Source organism: Osmerus eperlanus, chromosome 2 (assembly GCF_963692335.1).
Source record: "Osmerus eperlanus chromosome 2, fOsmEpe2.1, whole genome shotgun sequence".
Taxonomy (NCBI): Eukaryota; Metazoa; Chordata; class Actinopteri; order Osmeriformes; family Osmeridae; genus Osmerus; species Osmerus eperlanus.
This window is the reverse complement of record NC_085019.1, coordinates 17,613,247-17,632,141: the sequence shown is the minus strand read 5'-3', so window position 1 is coordinate 17,632,141 and position 18,895 is coordinate 17,613,247. Positions and strand designations below refer to the sequence as shown.

The 18,895-nt window shown below is 41.4% G+C and overlaps 2 protein-coding genes and 1 long non-coding RNA gene across 5 annotated transcripts in view; 1 reads left to right on the top strand and 2 right to left on the bottom strand.

Moving 5' to 3' along the window:
- The window catches only part of nlk1 (nemo-like kinase, type 1), a 55,595-nt gene extending 52,250 nt beyond the window's left edge, over nucleotides 1-3,345 (bottom strand). For both annotated transcript variants that reach the window (XM_062453641.1, XM_062453649.1), the window contains exon 1: nucleotides 1,929-3,345. In XM_062453641.1, the coding sequence (XP_062309625.1) occupies nucleotides 1,929-2,236 (308 nt within the window). In that variant the 5' untranslated portion in view covers nucleotides 2,237-3,345. The remainder of the gene's footprint in view (nucleotides 1-1,928) is intronic.
- On the top strand, nucleotides 2,079-14,833 carry LOC134014321 (uncharacterized). The gene is made up of 2 exons (XR_009929034.1): nucleotides 2,079-2,219; nucleotides 14,711-14,833. It is a non-coding gene; the product is annotated as an uncharacterized LOC134014321 (long non-coding RNA).
- On the bottom strand, nucleotides 3,483-18,292 carry LOC134013912 (myc-associated zinc finger protein). 2 transcript variants are annotated; one of them, XM_062453683.1, is made up of 8 exons: nucleotides 17,195-18,292; nucleotides 16,897-17,050; nucleotides 6,655-7,028; nucleotides 6,220-6,485; nucleotides 5,956-6,019; nucleotides 5,386-5,557; nucleotides 4,851-5,217; nucleotides 3,483-4,423 (listed from the first exon to the last, which is right to left on the bottom strand). In XM_062453683.1, exons 1-7 carry the CDS (start codon nucleotides 17,225-17,227, stop codon nucleotides 4,901-4,903), a joined length of 1,380 nt encoding a protein of 459 aa, XP_062309667.1. In that variant the 5' UTR covers nucleotides 17,228-18,292; the 3' UTR covers nucleotides 3,483-4,423; nucleotides 4,851-4,900. The 2 variants fall into 2 exon arrangements, with proteins under 2 accessions (XP_062309667.1, XP_062309674.1); XM_062453690.1 differs by having other exon boundaries at nucleotides 16,897-17,047.
- Nucleotides 18,293-18,895: the final 603 nt, after the last annotated feature.

Sequence of the window (18,895 nt, the reverse complement as noted above, 5' to 3'; positions counted from 1 at the left end):
ACTGTTTGTCAACCGTACACAATGTTATTGCCTTTTAATCTTTCTAGCATAACGTTAGCTTTCGCGCTAATAGCTCATCCAAAGGAAAGCCGGTGTTGGTTCTATGAGTTGAGCGGACTAGAAATATCATAGTTGGCTCACGTTAAAAAAGTTTTTTACAGTGTTTTTCACCTTTCTCTCTGACTGGATTGCGTCATCACAGAAAACTGTACTGTGTTGGCACATGCTGCTTGTGGAATGTGGAACTTGTAATTTTTAAACAATTAGCAGCGGGGAAAAAATAGATTACCGTAGATTGTATTATTTAATCACACTGTCCTCATGAATAATTGTTTGGGTTCGCACATATGTTTTTAGGGGCAAATGCTAGTGAAATACTCGCATAGAGCCCTGGGCTGCGTTTCCCGAAAGCGTTGTAAGCCTAAATTGATCGTCGAATCCATCATACGACGAATCTGTTTTACGGGCTGTTCCCAAAGACACTGTAGCTTAAGTGTCTCTTGAAAATTTGTAGCTCTTGAAAGCGCATAGATTCGCCTACTCCTTACGAGCATGTTTGGGAAACGCATGTAAGAAATATCGATGGTTTCGTTATTTTGATCGATCGTTGCTACGATCCATCGTTATCGGGAAATGCAGCCCTGTACAGTTGCCTTTGCAAGATCTTTCTGAATCACCAATCCTGTACAAGAATGTCCCACATGTAAGAAACACAGATACAGAAAGACTGAACAGTGTTCAAGGCTTGGCTACTGTGAGTTTGCTTCCTTGTCGTTTTTTATTTCATTTTTAAGAATGACAAAAATCTATCTAGATTAACTATGCTGGGCCTGCTGAATACCTCTAGAAGCACAGTGGATTACTTCTGTCTCTGAAGACCCTTGGGGCTGGTGGAGACAACGTTCTTTGTATAATCTGAGCACCTTCATCCAAAGGGTTGTTGAGGAACAGACACACCATAATTGGTTGTAACTTGTCTAGACGCACTGCTTAGTTTAGGCCTTATGTCAATTAACCAATGGCTTTTGACAGTTTACATGATTTCTTAACTTGTTTACTTAAATGTGTTCTTTGGAGATAAAGTAAACACGTAAATTAATTCATGCTGGGTCATATTGTGAGAAAAAAGTCTGCACTTGTGTTTCCAAACAAAGGCAGAACAAAAGTGCTGCTCATCTCAAGGATGTTCCGTTTCCACCCGTTGTAAATTCTTTACAACACAGCTAAATTCAGCTTGACTGTTAGCCTGACACAGAGCAGGCTAGTTCAGCGGTACAAGTTACATTGGTTACTTAGCTAGAACACCAATAAACCAGAGTTATGGAATTCTTGCTGAAATTAGTGAGATTTATCGAAATTATACTTTTTCCCCTTAATGTATGTTGATAGAATACCCCCCTGACCAACTGCCCAATAATAGGATAACTGTTAGACTACCGTTATATTAACATTACCTTGCTATGTTGTAGTTGATGGTTTCACCTCACCGCTCATCACTTTTTTTTTTGTTTGCACTAGGTGTTTAGATTAAGATTAAGGTTGTAGCCTTCCTTTTGGTTGTTGTTTGGTGATTCACTTTTTATCTGTTAGCCTCGCTAACAATTGTGATTTGTATATGTAGCCTACCAAAGCCACTGAGAAGAACTGTCATCACCAGATGCATCACAGGCACCGCCTATCTATAATTCCAGAAATATGTGTGTGTGTGTGTGTATTTGTGTATGTGCCATCAATTTTATCACGAGCACTGTGCACAATCTATAGTTCCAGTAAGTGCTTGTGTTGGAATTCAACAGACACTGTAATGGAATGGCTGCCATACCTACACGAAAAAAAATTCTGAACTGAACTTTACATATACAGAATATTTGTCAAGAGAAACCTCCTCATAAAGACTGAATATAAACTCTTAAAAAGAAACAACTTACCAGACCACACCAAATGCTCCATAACCGATTGGGCGATCCGGCTCCATTTCGGCTGGGCTTGGCACTTCACTGGCTGGGTTACTATAAGGCTGAGGTACAGCAGCACCGCCGCCGGTGCTTCCCCCAAGAGATGTAGGGTGGCGAGGAGTCCCCGCCGGGGCAGTGGGGCCAGTCAGATTCGGTGTTGCACTGAGGCCCGTGGAAGTACCTCCAGTGGATGTGTTGACGCAGAAATACTTAAGGCCTAACTCAGAGCCAGGGAACAAGTTACTACACACCGCCTGCCGACCCGTACTATGGAATGCCATTATTTTACAAACTCCTATAAACGGAACTGTGTTTTAAGTATAAACAGCTAGCAACGTAGCCACTAGAGCTTTACCTACCTAGCCGTTTCTGTGGGAGTTGCATTCATCTGCTATTTACTTTGTGTGTGCCAAGTTAGCTAAATAGCTACCAAACCAGCGCTGACAGCTGAACACATCAGTTTCGCTTGGCAAACAGTCCAGCTAGAAAGCGGACAAGGTTTATTGAAGTATGTTTTAGCTATGATTAATAACTAGCTATCCACCAAACATATTAGATAGCCGGTGGGTCAATTTAACCAACAGACTAACTTTAACGTGATAGTAGGAGGTAAAAGGCTATGCAAAGCTGACTTGACATGTAACATAGCTAGCTACGTAGCAATGTCTGGTTGCTTTGTCTGGTTTCTGCTATCAGGTACATTAGCTAGCTTTAGCTAATGCATAAAAAGTTAGCTAGCACTGGTGTTAATTTGTACAATTGCAGGTCAACGTCGAAGTACATTTAGATGGGTTGCACTGCGCCCGATCGTTGTACACAACAAATCATCTCGAGCGTGAGTATGCCAATTAAATTGGCAATTGAATTGTCAATGACATTAGATAAAGCGTACTGTAGCTAGCTGGCATGCGCCAATTCAATACCTAAGCTGTTCCTTGACCCATAAGCTCTGTAATTAGGCAGCAAGCTACCTTGACCTATTTATTTTTTGTATAAGAATATAGTTGTAATATAAAGTGTAACAAAATGCCCGATAATAAAAATATACCAGATCCCAATTTTTTATACATAAGAGCACAGCAGTGTGGTCATGCTCGGCAGTTCAGAAAGTATGGTTACGGTTGTGTTGCTAGAACCATAGCAAGCTAACATTTGCTCGTTAAGACTTACAATTTCGCTAGCTAGCTTCCTAACCTAGCCATGACGTATCCAATGTTTGCAAAGAAAATTGTTCGTTAACGAGCCGTCGACAGCGATGAATAGTCCATCGTTGATTTTTCTTCCGTCTAACTTTTCCAATTTCCTAAAATCTTTATTTTCTTCTTTGTTGGTCAGCTGTTTCTAATAGTGCGAGCAAGTTAAGTAGGAGGAGTTCTGAGTTCGGGGGTGTGGGGGATGGTTTGAACACAGTTGTAATCTCCCCATAGAGTACAGCGATTTCGCATATTATAATTGCAATGTGATTTCAGTCGACATAATTCAGTCTTTCCACATCACCAGCACTGATCGTTGATTGTAATATTTACGTTCATCTTACAGTCTGATATTTTATTATCAGGTATTTATACAGAATAACATCAATATCGCACTGCCTCACAAAACATTTCACAGATACAAATTATTTTTCATATCAATTCCACTTTGAGATAAATTACAAATCAGCATCCAGACAATTATAACGGAAATATAATTGTAAGTCAATAAATGTAGCACATCCAGTGTCTAAGAAGTACAGTAGCATTATAAATAAACATTCAGTTTGACAATATCAAAATGCATGACGGGCCATGTGTTGTAGGGGAATTGTACATTAATTTGGTCTGAGATGCAGTTGTAAAGGTCAAGAGATCAGGGGGTAATCTGTGAAAATAATACAAAAGGAAATTAAACCAACCTCCACCATTTCACCCCCCCCCCCCCCCCCCCCTGTAAATATTGGCCAATGGGAACAAATAGCTTGTTGGCAGATTCTACTGTTACATTGTACATTTCATTTGAATTTCAATTTTTAATCCGTGGTCAGAATTGTTTTATCAGAAGGTCAAACCCCTTTAATTATTATTTTGGTCAGTGAACCAATTTTCTCTATAAGAGTGACTTACCTGGTGACATTCAGGCCTATATAAATGTTTTACTGATGCGGTCAGTATCAGGTTTGAACATTGCCTTTTGTACTTGGGTTCAAAGGGAGATGGAAAACTGAACACCATAATAGTTCCCTGTATTTGTACTTTATAACTGTACTGTGTTTTGTCTTGTGTTGAGGCAAGCATATAATAGCTTTGACTTGTTATGCAGTGGGAGAAGTTTATAATCACAGATTCAAATAAGTCTTCTCTATTTGGAGCTTATGCATCAAGTCCTGCAGTGTATACAATTTGGCAGTAAGGGCTGATTGGACAAATAGTTGGAGGAATTCATGGTCATCTCTCGTTCTCGATCCACCTTTGGCAGTGGAGGACGTAAGTCTGTTGGAATATGGACAATAGCATACAGAAGCAAGTAGTAAGGACATACTGAACTCTCTTCATGGTCTTCACGCACACACATGCATGTGTACGAAAACAGCATTACAACATTCAAAATTGGCACATGCAATAAGACAATGACAAAATAAATTTGAGGTTGTACACCTCGTCTGACTGAGTGATGTGAAATGTCATGTGCACTCTCCAAGGCCATAGCCATGGAGTCAACATTGGGGGGGACGAATTAAATTTTTTATGATAATTTCGGACAGCGTGCGTGGTTGCCTGTCGTAGCGTAGCACATTTATATGTTATTCATATTTTTATATCAATATATTGGGGGGGACATTTCGAGCAGATTTGAATATTGGGGGGGATGTGTCCCCCCCCCCAATATATATTATGAGTACGGCCTTGGCACTCTCACCTCTGAAGTCTTCAATGTTCACTCTTGAGCCCCCCCCTCAGTCCGGTAAGCTAACTATGGGGCTGTGGGGCGATGCTGGAGCAGTCCGTCACCAGAAGTCCCACAGGGGTACTACCCGAAACGGTCACAGCAACGCTGGTAGTGCCCAAGGGGCTGGATGGACTGGGGGCACTTTGAGGAGTTGTGTGTGTGCCCATGTGGCCCTGAAGCTGTGTGATTGTCTTGCACTGGACCCCGCATAACTGGCAAAGCAAAACTCCTCCAGCACCTGTTCCACCAAAGCTGCCCCGTGCCCCTCCACTCTCCTTCCACTCCTGCCCATGGTGCTTCTGAGCATGTACACGCAGATAGGTGAGGGTCGTGAAGCCTGATAATAGAGAGAGAAAGCATAACAGAAAGAGCAAAGTGGGATTGAGTACGATGATGTCTATTAAGACAGAGGGTTTAGATAATGTAGCAGGGTAGGTGTAAAAAATCCTACAGAAGTAAAATCCATTGAAACTAATGTTGATTTGAAGGAAATAGTTGCCCTCACTGCGGTTGCACAGGTGGCAGGCATGGTGCTGAGATTGGTTGTGGACTCTCATGTGATCAGTGATGTAGGCTGCTGATAGCAGCTTGCCACAGATGTGACATGGCACCTTCTCCTCATGGCGGATCAAATGGGCACGAAGACGGTCCCGAGTTGCAAATGCAGATGTGCAGGTCTGTGCAGAACATAAAACACAAAGACGCATAGATGTGTGCAAGAAATCATGTCAGCAACCAAATTCATGAACAACAGATTAACAATGTTATCTTACTGTTGCCATGATGAACTATAGTACTACTGTATCTTATATGTTTACAATGTGTTTGTTGAAAGTGAGACACCAAGTAAAAGGCAGAAGAGCTAAGATGCATTAAAGGTCAAACGTCAGGGAATAATATCAGAACTTCATAAAAACCCATAAGTCTGAAATATTGATGTAAAAAGTGTGGTCCACAATTGAAATATTACAATGTATTATTGCATGTATTGTTCACTGTAAACTGAGATGAAGTCCTCAAATGTACTTTCAGAGACAAAAAGGACATGGACAACGAGTATGACTGTGGAGATTACCGTGCACTTGAAGGGTCTCTCAGTGGAGTGCACCTGTCGAACATGACTGTTGAGATGGTCAGGTCTGAAACACCAACATTTACAAAGTAAAAAAACAAGACAGGCCTAAAAGTTAATTCATACAATATTCTGTGTACATGTGTAAGTATAATGAGAGAGATCATCACTGTAAAAGAACAAAGGTGAACAGTGCACCAAATTTAAATAAATCCTTATCAAGGTAACACTAACTACCCAAACCTACCAATTCAACTTACTACTCACCGTGAAAAAGCCTTGGCACAGTGCGGACACACGTAGGGTTTCTCTACCCCACCCTGGTGCGATCGCACATGGTAGCTCATGCGGTCTTTCCTCTTGAAACGCTGCTGACAAATTGGACAGGAGTAGGGCTTTTCATCAGAGTGAGAAAGTCGGTGACGGTTCAGATGGTACACATCCCGGAAGGCCTTTCCACATGCTTCACAGACATGGTTTTTCCGCACTTGGGTAGAGTTTGGGTTTGTGTTCAAGTTGGGGTTGGGTGGGTTCTATATGGGAAAGTATGAGGGACATTGAGCGAAAGCCACATAGTTTTCGAGTACTCTATGTTCAACGGTTGCATGATATTTTTTTGTTCTCACAACGAATTAATCTCTTGAAGAATACGCCCTAAGAAAGAAAAGCAAATCACATCATGCCACAAAAGTTCCAACCCACCTGTTCCATTGACCCCACAACCACCACTGCAGTTTGGATAGCCTGGGCTGCAGCCATGGTAACAGTTGCTGTTGCAATGGACACAGTTTTGCTATCTTGGTTATCAAGGGGGGTGGGTTGAGGGAGGGGCTCAGGTTGGGGTGGCAGAGGAGGAGGGGGAAGAGAGAGATGGAGTAGGGAAAGAGGCACAGTTTGTCTTTCCACACGTCCTCCTCCCCCCTTGCCCCCCTCTTCTCTATCCCTGGTTGCTCTGTCCTTCATCTTGATGCCCGTGTGTACCGACTGGTGGCGTCGAAGGTTGTAACTGTTCTTAAACTGCTTATTACATGTGGCACAGATATGAGTTGAGCGACTGGTCTTTGAAACTGATTTCACTGAAAATAAGGGGAAAGAAAATGAGCTGTGCGTGAAGAAAGGGGTGAATGACAGTAAAAGTCAGTGTAATTTCCATATGTAGCATCAAAAACTATCTTCTGGACTTTCTTATACAATTACTGCTTCTCCACCCCCCTCTTTTTTATTCCTGACACACACAAGTGATGGGCACAAGGAGACACAGGGGTAGCATGGAAAGGTATTTTTTGTGAAACTCCCCTTCTTTATAGTGGGATCTCTCAATTCACCTCTAAATAAGGTGTGTGTATGTGTGTATGCTTGCTGTTTTCATGATTAACCAGAGGACATGAGTGGTTCCTTCCTGTCTGTAGCAGCTATGGCTTTGATGTGACAACATCCCTCTACCCCTACCCATCTCATGCATGTGTAAGTATGTTCAAGTCATTAAGTATTCAATAAGAACACGTGTCTTGAAACTGGAAGGTGGACCGAAAGTGTGCTCTAGGAGTATATGTGTGGCGGCCTGCGGAAACCCGTCGCATGTCGCGGCCGCTCATTGTTGGCTATAAGCCATAAAATTTCGAAAATCGTTTTCTGTCCAAATTGAGATTTTTTATGTTTTGTATAGTTAACACCCTAAACTTCATTGTAATGTACAAAAAGTACAGATTACTTTTGAAAAACAGTTAATTTCAACTGTTTTTGGACATGTCAGCTATCAAGATTTTCAAGCCATGTCAAATCAAATGCTCAGTTTGCCTGCTCTTTTGAGTACTGCAGCAGCCCCAAACAACTGATCAATGAAGTCAGGCTGTTAAACTTACAAATAGCTTTCTGAGAAATTATTAATGTAGCTTATACTTAAACTGACATTTACATTCACAACGTGATTACGAACAAAAGGATTTCCTTTCCATGTTCGCCACAGAATTAGAATGGAATCTTTGAATGCAGTTTTCTCCCTTATCACTTTTTGACACAGGTCAACTTTAAAATGATGTAACTTCAGTTGTGATAACGATATCTGAGTGATTTAAACTGATTTGTATTCAATGGAGTTAGTAGTTTCCAAATATGTAATACCCAGAAAGTCACATTTTCACAATGTGAAGGGTTTCCGCAGTCCGCCACACATATACACATTTCTAACTAGGACATTTGAGTCAAACATTCAACCAAATCATGATTACACATGGAAAACAATAAGTGACAATAAGTGAAAAACCTATAAGTGACCCCGAAAGAATCGCCACCGTAATGCAGTGGAGGAGTTTGTGTGTACCTGTGATCCTGGGCAATGTTCCCTCTAAGCTGCGCGCATGCGCGACCGCGCACACCAGTTGAAGGTCCACTAGATTTTTCAGACCGCACACAAAATTAAATCAGTATTTAGTTTTATTATTATTTTAGAAAGTTGATCGGCCAAATGCGGAGAAGCCCACTTAATACGTTTCAATGTCACTCTAGGCTACTCAGCCAATTACAATACAATTACAAATATAGCTGCAAGCAGCAATGAGGTGGCCAAGCAGTCGAATGACCCATAAAACATGTTGTACATCCTCAGAAGAGGGTTACGAGTACACGCAACAAGTTTGGTGCGAATCCATCAAAGATTTGCTGAGATACGACCCAACTTCCTGTTTGCTGGCTTAACGGCACATTTTGATTGGCCGTACCGGGCAAACGGTTTTGAAAATCCAAAAAACATATGATGGCTTTTGTGAGGCTTGGTCTGAAAATGATCTCTGCCAAATTTGGTGAAGATTGGAAAACATTTGTAGGAGGAGTACAGAAAAAACGTTTTTTCAGTAATTCAAAATGGCGGCCGCATCAATTCGGCTGTTATCACAAGTTATCATGTGTCACACACGGGATGTCCCAAGATATCATGAGACAAAGGAATCACTTAATAAAGGCAAACGAATCAACAGTTATTGGCCAAAACACATTTTTGCATCCTGCGGCCACGCCCAGTGATCACATGACACCAAATTGTTTGGACATTCTCAGATGAGGGTTCCGAGTCATCATACCAAGTTTGGTGTTGATTTCTCAAGGATTGGCTGAGATATGACCCAACTTCCTGTTTGGTGTCTTTGCTGCCGATTTTGATTGGCTGTACCGGACAAACGGTTTTGAAAATCAAAAATCTTTGGATAACTTCTGTGAGGGTTGCTCTGACGATGATGTGTGCCAATTCTGGGGAAGATTAAAGAAAAATTGTAGGAGGAGTAGGCTTTCAAAGGTTTTCGATAAAACCGGAAATGGCGGAAAATCTATATAACCGGAAATTGACGTCATAGGGTGTGTTGAACTCGTCTTGACCCAGGGAATCCAATGGTACCTCATTTTTGAAAATCGGTCATACGGTTCAAAAGTTACGTGTGTAAACACAAGTCCAACTTTGACCAGTTGGTGGCGCTAGAGTGCTCCAATGAGAGACATAAAACTTGGTGAATATAAAGAGGGGACTGTGCTTAATGAGTGTGCCAAAATTCACAACTTTTTACCATATGGTTCTAGGGGCTGCCATAGACTCCAATGGCAGAAGAAGTGTAATAATAATAAGAAAAGGTAGAAACACTTAAGTGGCTTCGCCGCTTCGCGGCTTGGCCACCAAATATAGCTGCAAGCAGCAATGAGGTGGCCAAGCAGTCGAATGACCCATAAAACATGTTGTACATCCTCAGAAGAGGGTTACGAGTACACGCAACAAGTTTGGTGTGAATCCATCAAAGATTTGCTGAGATACGACCCAACTTCCTGTTTGCTGGCTTAACGGCACATTTTGATTGGCCGTACCGGGCAAACGGTTTTGAAAATCCAAAAAACATATGATGGCTTTTGTGAGGCTTGGTCTGAAGATGATCTCTGCCAAATTTGGTGAAGATTGGAAAACATTTGTAGGAGGAGTACAGAAAAAACGTTTTTTCAGTAATTCAAAATGGCGGCCGCATCAATTCGGCTGTTATCACAAGTTATCATGTGTCACACACGGGATGTCCCAAGATATCATGAGACAAAGGAATCACTTAATAATGGCAAACGAATCAACAGTTATTGGCCAAAACACATTTTTGCATCCTGCGGCCACGCCCAGTGATCACATGACACCAAATTGTTTGGACATCCTCAGATGAGGGTTCCGAGTCATCATACCAAGATTGGTGTTGATTTCTCTAGGATTGGCTGAGATATGACCCAACTTCCTGTTTGGTGTCTTTGCTGCCGATTTTGATTGGCTTTACCGGACAAACGGTTTTGAAAATCAAAAATCTTTGGATAACTTCTGTGAGGGTTGCTCTGACGATGATGTGTGCCAATTCTGGGGAAGATTAAAGAAAAATTGTAGGAGGAGTAGGCTTTCAAAGGTTTTCGATAAAACCGGAAATGGCGGAAAATCTATATAACCGGAAATTGACGTCATAGGGTGTGTTGAACTCGTCTTGACCCAGGGAATCCAATGGAACCTCATTTTTGAAAATCGGTCATACGGTTCAAAAGTTACGTGTGTAAACACAAGTCCAACTTTGACCCGTTGGTGGCGCTAGAGTGCTCCAATGGGAGACATGAAACTTGGTGAATATAAAGAGGGGACTGTGCTTAATAAGTGTGCCAAATTTCACAACTTTTTACCATACGGTTCTAGGGGCTGCCATAGACTCCAATGGCAGAAGAAGTGTAATAATAAATATAGCTGCAAGCAGCAATGAGGTGGCCAAGCAATCGAATGACCCATAAAACATGTTGTACATCCTCAGAAGAGGGTTACGAGTACACGCAACAAGTTTGGTGCGAATCCATCAAAGATTTGCTGAGATACGACCCAACTTCCTGTTTGCTGGCTTAACGGCACATTTTGATTGGCCGTACCGGGCAAACGGTTTTGAAAATCCAAAAAACATATGATGGCTTTTGTGAGGCTTGGTCTGAAGATGATCTCTGCCAAATTTGGTGAAGAATGGAAAACATTTGTAGGAGGAGTACAGAAAAAACGTTTTTTCAGTAATTTAAAATGGCGGCCGCATCAATTCGGCTGTTATCACAAGTTATCATGTGTCACACACGGGATGTCCCAAGATATCATGAGACAAAGGAATCACTTAATAAAGGCAAACGAATCAACAGTTATTGGCCAAAACACATTTTTGCATCCTGCGGCCACGCCCAGTGATCACATGACACCAAATTGTTTGGACATCCTCAGATGAGGGTTCCGAGTCATCATACCAAGTTTGGTGTTGATTTCTCAAGGATTGGCTGAGATATGACCCAACTTCCTGTTTGGTGTCTTTGCTGCCGATTTTGATTGGCTGTACCGGACAAACGGTTTTGAAAATCAAAAATCTTTGGATAACTTCTGTGAGGGTTGCTCTGACGATGATGTGTGCCAATTCTGGGGAAGATTAAAGAAGAATTGTAGGAGGAGTAGGCTTTCAAAGGTTTTCGATAAAACCGGAAATGGCGGAAAATCTATATAACCGGAAATTGACGTCATAGGGTGTGTTGAACTCGTCTTGACCCAGGGAATCCAATGGTACCTCATTTTTGAAAATCGGTCATACGGTTCAAAAGTTACGTGTGTAAACACAAGTCCAACTTTGACCCGTTGGTGGCGCTAGAGTGCTCCAATGGGAGACATGAAACTTGGTGAATATAAAGAGGGGACTGTGCTTAATGAGTGTGCCAAATTTCACAACTTTTTACCATACGGTTCTAGGGGCTGCCATAGACTCCAATGGCAGAAGAAGTGTAATAATAAATATAGCTGCAAGCAGCAATGAGGTGGCCAAGCAGTCGAATGACCCATAAAACATGTTGTACATCCTCAGAAGAGGGTTACGAGTACACGCAACAAGTTTGGTGCGAATCCATCAAAGATTTGCTGAGATACGACCCAACTTCCTGTTTGCTGGCTTAACGGCACATTTTGATTGGCCGTAACGGGCAAACGGTTTTGAAAATCCAAAAAACATATGATGGCTTTTGTGAGGCTTGGTCTGAAGATGATCTCTGCCAAATTTGGTGAAGAATGGAAAACATTTGTAGGAGGAGTACAGAAAAAACGTTTTTTCAGTAATTTAAAATGGCGGCCGCATCAATTCGGCTGTTATCACAAGTTATCATGTGTCACACACGGGATGTCCCAAGATATCATGAGACAAAGGAATCACTTAATAAAGGCAAACGAATCAACAGTTATTGGCCAAAACACATTTTTGCATCCTGCGGCCACGCCCAGTGATCACATGACACCAAATTGTTTGGACATCCTCAGATGAGGGTTCCGAGTCATCATACCAAGTTTGGTGTTGATTTCTCAAGGATTGGCTGAGATATGACCCAACTTCCTGTTTGGTGTCTTTGCTGCCGATTTTGATTGGCTGTACCGGACAAACGGTTTTGAAAATCAAAAATCTTTGGATAACTTCTGTGAGGGTTGCTCTGACGATGATGTGTGCCAATTCTGGGGAAGATTAAAGAAAAATTGTAGGAGGAGTAGGCTTTCAAAGGTTTTCGATAAAACCGGAAATGGCGGAAAAATGGTTCTAGGGGCTGCCATAGACTCCAATGGCAGAAGAAGTGTAATAATAAATATAGCTGCAAGCAGCAATGAGGTGGCCAAGCAATTGAATGACCCATAAAACATGTTGTACATCCTCAGAAGAGGGTTACGAGTACACGCAACAAGTTTGGTGCGAATCCATCAAAGATTTGCTGAGATACGACCCAACTTCCTGTTTGCTGGCTTAACGGCACATTTTGATTGGCCGTACCGGGCAAACGGTTTTGAAAATCCAAAAAACATATGATGGCTTTTGTGAGGCGTAGGTAGCTTATTTGAGAGAGGGGGCCAAGCTTCAGTTCCTTCAGGCGACACGCCCCCCCAGTCCCCAACAGAGAAGACTGCTGATTTTCTTACGAATTCAAAGCCTAATTTAACATACTTGTTGGTGTTTTTTTTCATTCAAATTTGGATGGGTAGTTAATAACACATTATTCTGTGGTGTGGTGAACTTGAAACTCGTTTTTAATTCCACTTTACAGGATCTTTAAACACGAATGGCTTGATTAAATCATTCAAACGGACACAAGCGATGGTCCAGGTAGGCTGGTGAAGCTTTCTTATATATTTAGCTACGAAAAAGCTAGCGGGGTTCTCTGCAAACATTGCTCAGAGGCTAAAATAAAAGGCGAGTTTACCACCGGGAAAATTTGGGCCGAGTGGAAACTGGATTACTTAAAAAGTCACTTGACACAAAAAGTTCATTCTGCTATACCTGTTGTAAACACTTTTTAAAAATCACCCAATGGAGTCAGTCATATACTACTTTAATAAATATCTTAACATATAATTTCATGAGATATTGCTGTAATTATTATCATGATATTAATGTTGTCCATATCACCCATCCCCTACTTTATGGCTAAGGCCGTTCTATATTGCCTGCTGATCGGTTGCAGCAGAGAACGGGTCACAAATTGCTCACAGTACTAAGGTTTGCGCTCAGACAGATTTCTATTTGCTCAGTGCGGAAAACAATTAGAAGGAACATTGATCCTGGGAGCTGTGTTGTCCTGGGCAACAGCTCCTGGTAGGGCTTCCCAGGTTAAATTGGTCTTGGAAGAGGGAACAGACTAAGAGCGATTCACAAGATCCCATATGAATTGAAGAGTAGGCAGCTGCATTACCTCGCCCAGAAAAGGGAAACCAGGAAACCCTCCTGGAGCCAGACCTGGGAGGGGAGCTCACCAGTGAGCGTCTGGTGACTTAGCCTTGACCCATGGTGCTCAGATGGGCACAGCCCAAAAGAGCAACATGGAGCTGCCACCCTGTGGGCCAACCATCCGCAGGGACAGGCATTGGGGTCGGGTGCTTTGGAACTGGTGGTGAGTTGGATCAGATAGGAGGGGAAACTGCCAGACAGACCTGGTAAACCCAAACATGTAGTAAGGGTGGCCTGGGAATGTCTGACAGATGCCCCTGTTTGTAAGGTCTTCCTCCAGAAGAATTTGTCATGCATCACAGGGGAGGTAGGGGACATGGAATCCGAGTGGGCCATGTTCAAGGCCTCCATTGTAAAGGTGGCTGGCAGGAGCTGTGGCTAAAAGGTAATCGGTGTCTGTCCTGGCGGCAACCTAAGAACCTGCTCGTGGACACCGGCAATGAAGGAAGCTGTCATGCTGAAGAAGGAGGCTTTCGGGCTTGGTTGACCCAGGGCTCTCCCGAAACGATATGGAAATAGTGAGCCGAAAACAGGCACAGGGACAATATTTTTTACGTCACAGCAAATCCAAGACTATTTTACTGATGAAATTCTGGCTAGCTAACTAAGATAAAGACAATATTTAAAGTGGATCGGTTATTTAAGTAGGTATAGCTGGAAGGTTAGTGTCATGCCCTCTACCTCTGCCACCTAGCGGCGGTTTTTGTTTGTTTCTGTGTCTCCCTGCGGTGGGTGTGGTCCATGGTCTTCGGTTCCCAATTACCCATACACACTGCCTCAGTCTCCACAGCTGTCTCCCATCAACTCATCAGCCCTGCAGTATATCAACCCTGGTTTTCACATCATTTATCGCTGTATTATAGCGATTATATTATATTTTGTTTACCTTGGTAGTCATGCTCTTGGTTACCTACTAAATATAGTCAGTTAGAAGTGTTTTTGTCATATCATAATTTGTTTTGCTAACTGTTTTTTACCTGTTCCTCCAGGATCACCAGCCAACCTTGCCACCCTGCCAAACCCCTGCACAGCCTACCCTGCCTGTCCCGTCTGTTTTGTCACTGCCATTCCACTCTGCAATAACCCAGGCATTAAACCCTTTCTGGACCATACCTCATCATTTTGTTAGTCTGTGTTGTGCACTTGGGTCCACCACCACCACCCCCGTAACAGTTAGTAGCTACAATTAGTTCGCAGTGCTGCTTTCAAAGGGTTTCCTTTATGGATGAAATGCTAGCTAGCTAACAGCACAACAATATAAAGTGGATACTTTCAGTATAGATTAGTGAATTTTGTTACATAAATCAATGTGTTTACTGATGTCAAAACTATCCGCATATTGCAAATGTGCACATAATTCTCAACACCAAATCAACGACAACATTATAGTCAACAGTGCACATCACGGACATGGATGCAATTCCTACCACTTTAACCTCCTTGGCCAGTTTCTAAAGGCATGGATATAGTGACAAGAACAATGTTCGTACAAAGTTTGTCTCCTCGGTCAGTTGTCGTGTCATATCCAAGACAATTTAACAGCATTGCATAGCACAAAGAAAAAAATACAAACATGGATATAAACATTGCAAACACCTCTTAGGCTACATAATCATGTGCATGAATGTATCAGAGCATTGGCAATTTGTTTAAAATAATGAAAAATTGCACGATGACAGATAATTTAAATTGTGATCTGAGAAATATAGGTACCATAGCCACTGAGAAGAACTGTTATTGCTAGCTGCATCACGAGCACTATCTATAATTCCAAAAATCTGTGTGTCACCAACATCATTGCGGGCACTGTGCCCTATCCATAATTCAAGTAATCTGTGTTTGTGTGTTTCACTGGCATCTTAATCACCGACTGCATCACGGACACTGTGCCCTCACTAGTAATTATTAATTACATGTATTACAAGTATTACTCATTGATCTTCAAATCACAAACCAAGCAGTATTTTCTGAAATACAAAGTCGAAATAATAATAAAAATAAATGCAAATGAATAAAAGTACAACCAACTCAAGTACATAAATCAAAATAACAATTATTAATAGTCTGGGGAAGTATCAGAAATAAATACTGATGAATTAGATAAAGCACTATGCTTCAGTTGCTGTGTATCAGCAATACTAATGGGGGACCTGGATATGGTATATGATAGCTCTAAGTACCACCTTTCATTAGAGGAAACAATTATGAAAAGTAATACCTTTTTATCCTAATATGGATAAAGTATTTGACCATGGTTACCAAAGGTTAGGGGGTCCTATACCTGTTAGTTGGGTCCTTTAGGAGTCTCCAAAGGGCACTTTTAGAAAACGCCTGGATGTACCCTTATAAAAACATGTAAAATATTCATATTTTTGTGGTATTATAATCTACTTTGGACTTCAGCTAATACCTCCCACCTATAGTCATCAGCAGGCATCTGTACGCAAAATCAAATTCAGGTGGAAATTAAAACGTTCTATTTCATTGTGTTCAAGCTTCTATTACTCAAAACCAGTAGTACTTACAGAGTTTCTGAAAGGGGAAATAACTTCAGAGTGTCACCTTTCAAAAGAGACCATGCATGTGTAATGGGTGTGAATCCCTGAATCTCACTTCTCAAGTATATAACAGGCCACCCGCGTCAACGAAGAGCTAGCTTTTCGTTGGCGTAGCTGGTAGTGGTCGAGTTTGGCAAGTCAGAGGTGGCGTGTTCGAGCCCAGCGAGTGGCGAACATCGGGCCGTAGACCTTGTGACGGAGCTTGGCCACGTCTGTTACATACCTGTCACACATGTACTCTGAATTGTTCAAGAACAGCTTTCAATTTACTTTGGGTATGCCTTATTAGGCATTTTAGGCTAATTTAACAGGATTGTTCAGAGGTTAAAGCTGAAAGTCTGCACTTAAATTGCATCTCAGTTCTTTCATTTAAATCCATTGTGGTGCTGTGCAGAGGAGCTGGAAAGTATTTCTGGGGAGAGGGACGTCTGGAATAGCCTGCTTAGTCTGCTGCCACCATGAACCAACCCCGGATAAGCGGAAGATGATGGATAGAAACTATAATTGAGCTAAGAGTGTGATCAAAATAAAACTGCAAAATGCTGGTTTTGTCAAACTAAGGTTTTACTTCCCATCCAACAGCAATTGTCATAATCTGCCTTATTCAGATAACTCACCAGGTAAAGGCTCCTCACTCAGCGCAGCTGTGTCAACGGTAGATGGGGGATGGGCTATGTGCTCTGAAGGGGGGCTCTGGGCCGCGCCAGACATATCTGGCAGAAGCTCTGATTGAAGTGGTGGATCAGACTGGGTTTGTGATGGGGCAGTCTGCTGAAATAAGGAAAATATGTCTTACCCCTATGGGAGAACAGCATTTGTTGTGTAGTCCAGTTTTTACTTTAGAAAATAGGTTTGCGAGAGCGGAGCGAGAGCGAGAAAGAAGTCCCACAGTTGGTAGATAGATCAGTCACTCACCTGAAACAGAAAATTACTCCAAGTAGTATCCATTTTGGGCAAACGACAACAAATACTTTTTATGAAAAGGTTACTGTATTAAAAAGGTGAGTTGTAGGCTAAGGGCTACGTAGTCCGCTTATTATAAACTGATAGTCTCTATTTAAAATTCAAGTCGGATAAGTGTCTGTGTGGAAGTTATTGTCATGTTGCTCAACAAGGAATTAAGAGCATACTTGTATACAGATATAGTTTTGAGGCAATGTAAAATATGGCAGTTATGCCCACTTGTCTTTAAAAGCATGAATGTTAAAAATTAAGCGTTAAACTCATGTTAATCATTTTGTTTAGTAGCACAGTAGTAGTAGTTATTGAATAACTCTCGAGATTCGACATATATGCTGACACTATCGAGAACTAAACGGCATAATGGTTGATGTCATGCTTTTAATGATGGATATAAATGAAATACATTTAGATTGCTTATTACAGCAAAATATTCAAAGTAAAAGATATACTGAAAAATTCATGCAAATTCAGAGAGGTGTAAATAGGTTAATAATTATAATCAGCTTTTTGATAATGCGTGGGGGAAGGAGACATTTATTTCGATAGCTCCGAAAGGCTAAAACGATTAATTCCAAAGCCTCGGTGTTGCATAAAAACCGTGTCCCTAGCTAGTGTTCCTGATCGGCCGCAGACCATGGCTCCGCCTAGTCGTTTCAATCGAGACATCTCGTTTTTTCAATTTCTCTCTCCATCCCACCCACCCTCACTGTCTTTCTTTTTTTATTTATTTTTATCTATTCTCCCCCTCTATCTATCCCCATGCGCTGTTCCCCAAGTTTAAAGGGAAAGTGTTTTGTGTATGCACCCTCCTCTCGAGCCCCTTCTCCTCTGTGCGATGTTTTCAATTGTCCCGTCCTTTCACCCCCGCCGTTTCAATTTCTTTGCCGACAGATAATAATATTCCAAATACATTCCAGACAGCAAACAATCCTTTGTATGAAACATTAAGAGGCTATTAATGTTGAGGATGCACAAGTAAACATCTGATTGAACATCAGTGAAAACCTAGGGCGGACAAGTGGCAATATCCCACGCATCTTAAAGGTAAAGGCACGCGCAGATGCAGCTTGCAAGCACGACGACACTGCCATCAACTGTGGGGTAATGTTAAATTCAATTATGACCTTTTCCTACCAAAATTATAATAGGGGCCAGAGGTCCATCACATTTACATGATGGAACTGAACTTAATGATGGAAAACTAGAAAGGTACATTTCCTGAAGAAAATGTGTGTGTTTGCTGAAAGCAGTTGAAACGATTGTTTTGATGTCTTGAATAGTGAAGGTTTTACAACATTTTTAAAAGAGGTATGTGCTATAAAAACAAAATGGTGAGAAAAAGTGTTAAAAGTATATCTGTCATTGTTATGCATTGCAATATTTTCTCAGAGTTGAAAAAGGAGAAAAAAGAGTGATGAAAAGGGTATCTTATTTAATTTCATAAATGTTAAAGCGTTATGTTAGAGCCATTTTATATTTTATTTCATTCTAACCCTTTTACATTTTTAGCCCCTTAATATTAGTTAGACTTGTACACTTATTTAAGATTATTATATGTTTAATGTGTGCACCTTCCTGCCACAGTAAATTCCTTGTCTGTGTTCTGTTTCTTGGCGAATAAAACCCATTCTGAAAAGTATTAATAATTGAAAG

Excerpts from the sequence above, each read along its gene's own strand:
- LOC134013912 (XM_062453683.1), bottom strand. The coding sequence starts at position 17,227 with ATGGATACTACTTGGAGTAATTTTCTGTTTCAG. Across the intron at positions 5,558-5,955 it reads AGAGACCCTTCAAGTGCACG|ACCTGCACATCTGCATTTGC; the intron begins GTAATCTCCACA and ends TGTTCTGCACAG. Across the intron at positions 5,218-5,385 it reads CTGCCACCTGTGCAACCGCA|GCTTCACGACCCTCACCTAT; the intron begins GTGAGGGCAACT and ends CTCTATTATCAG.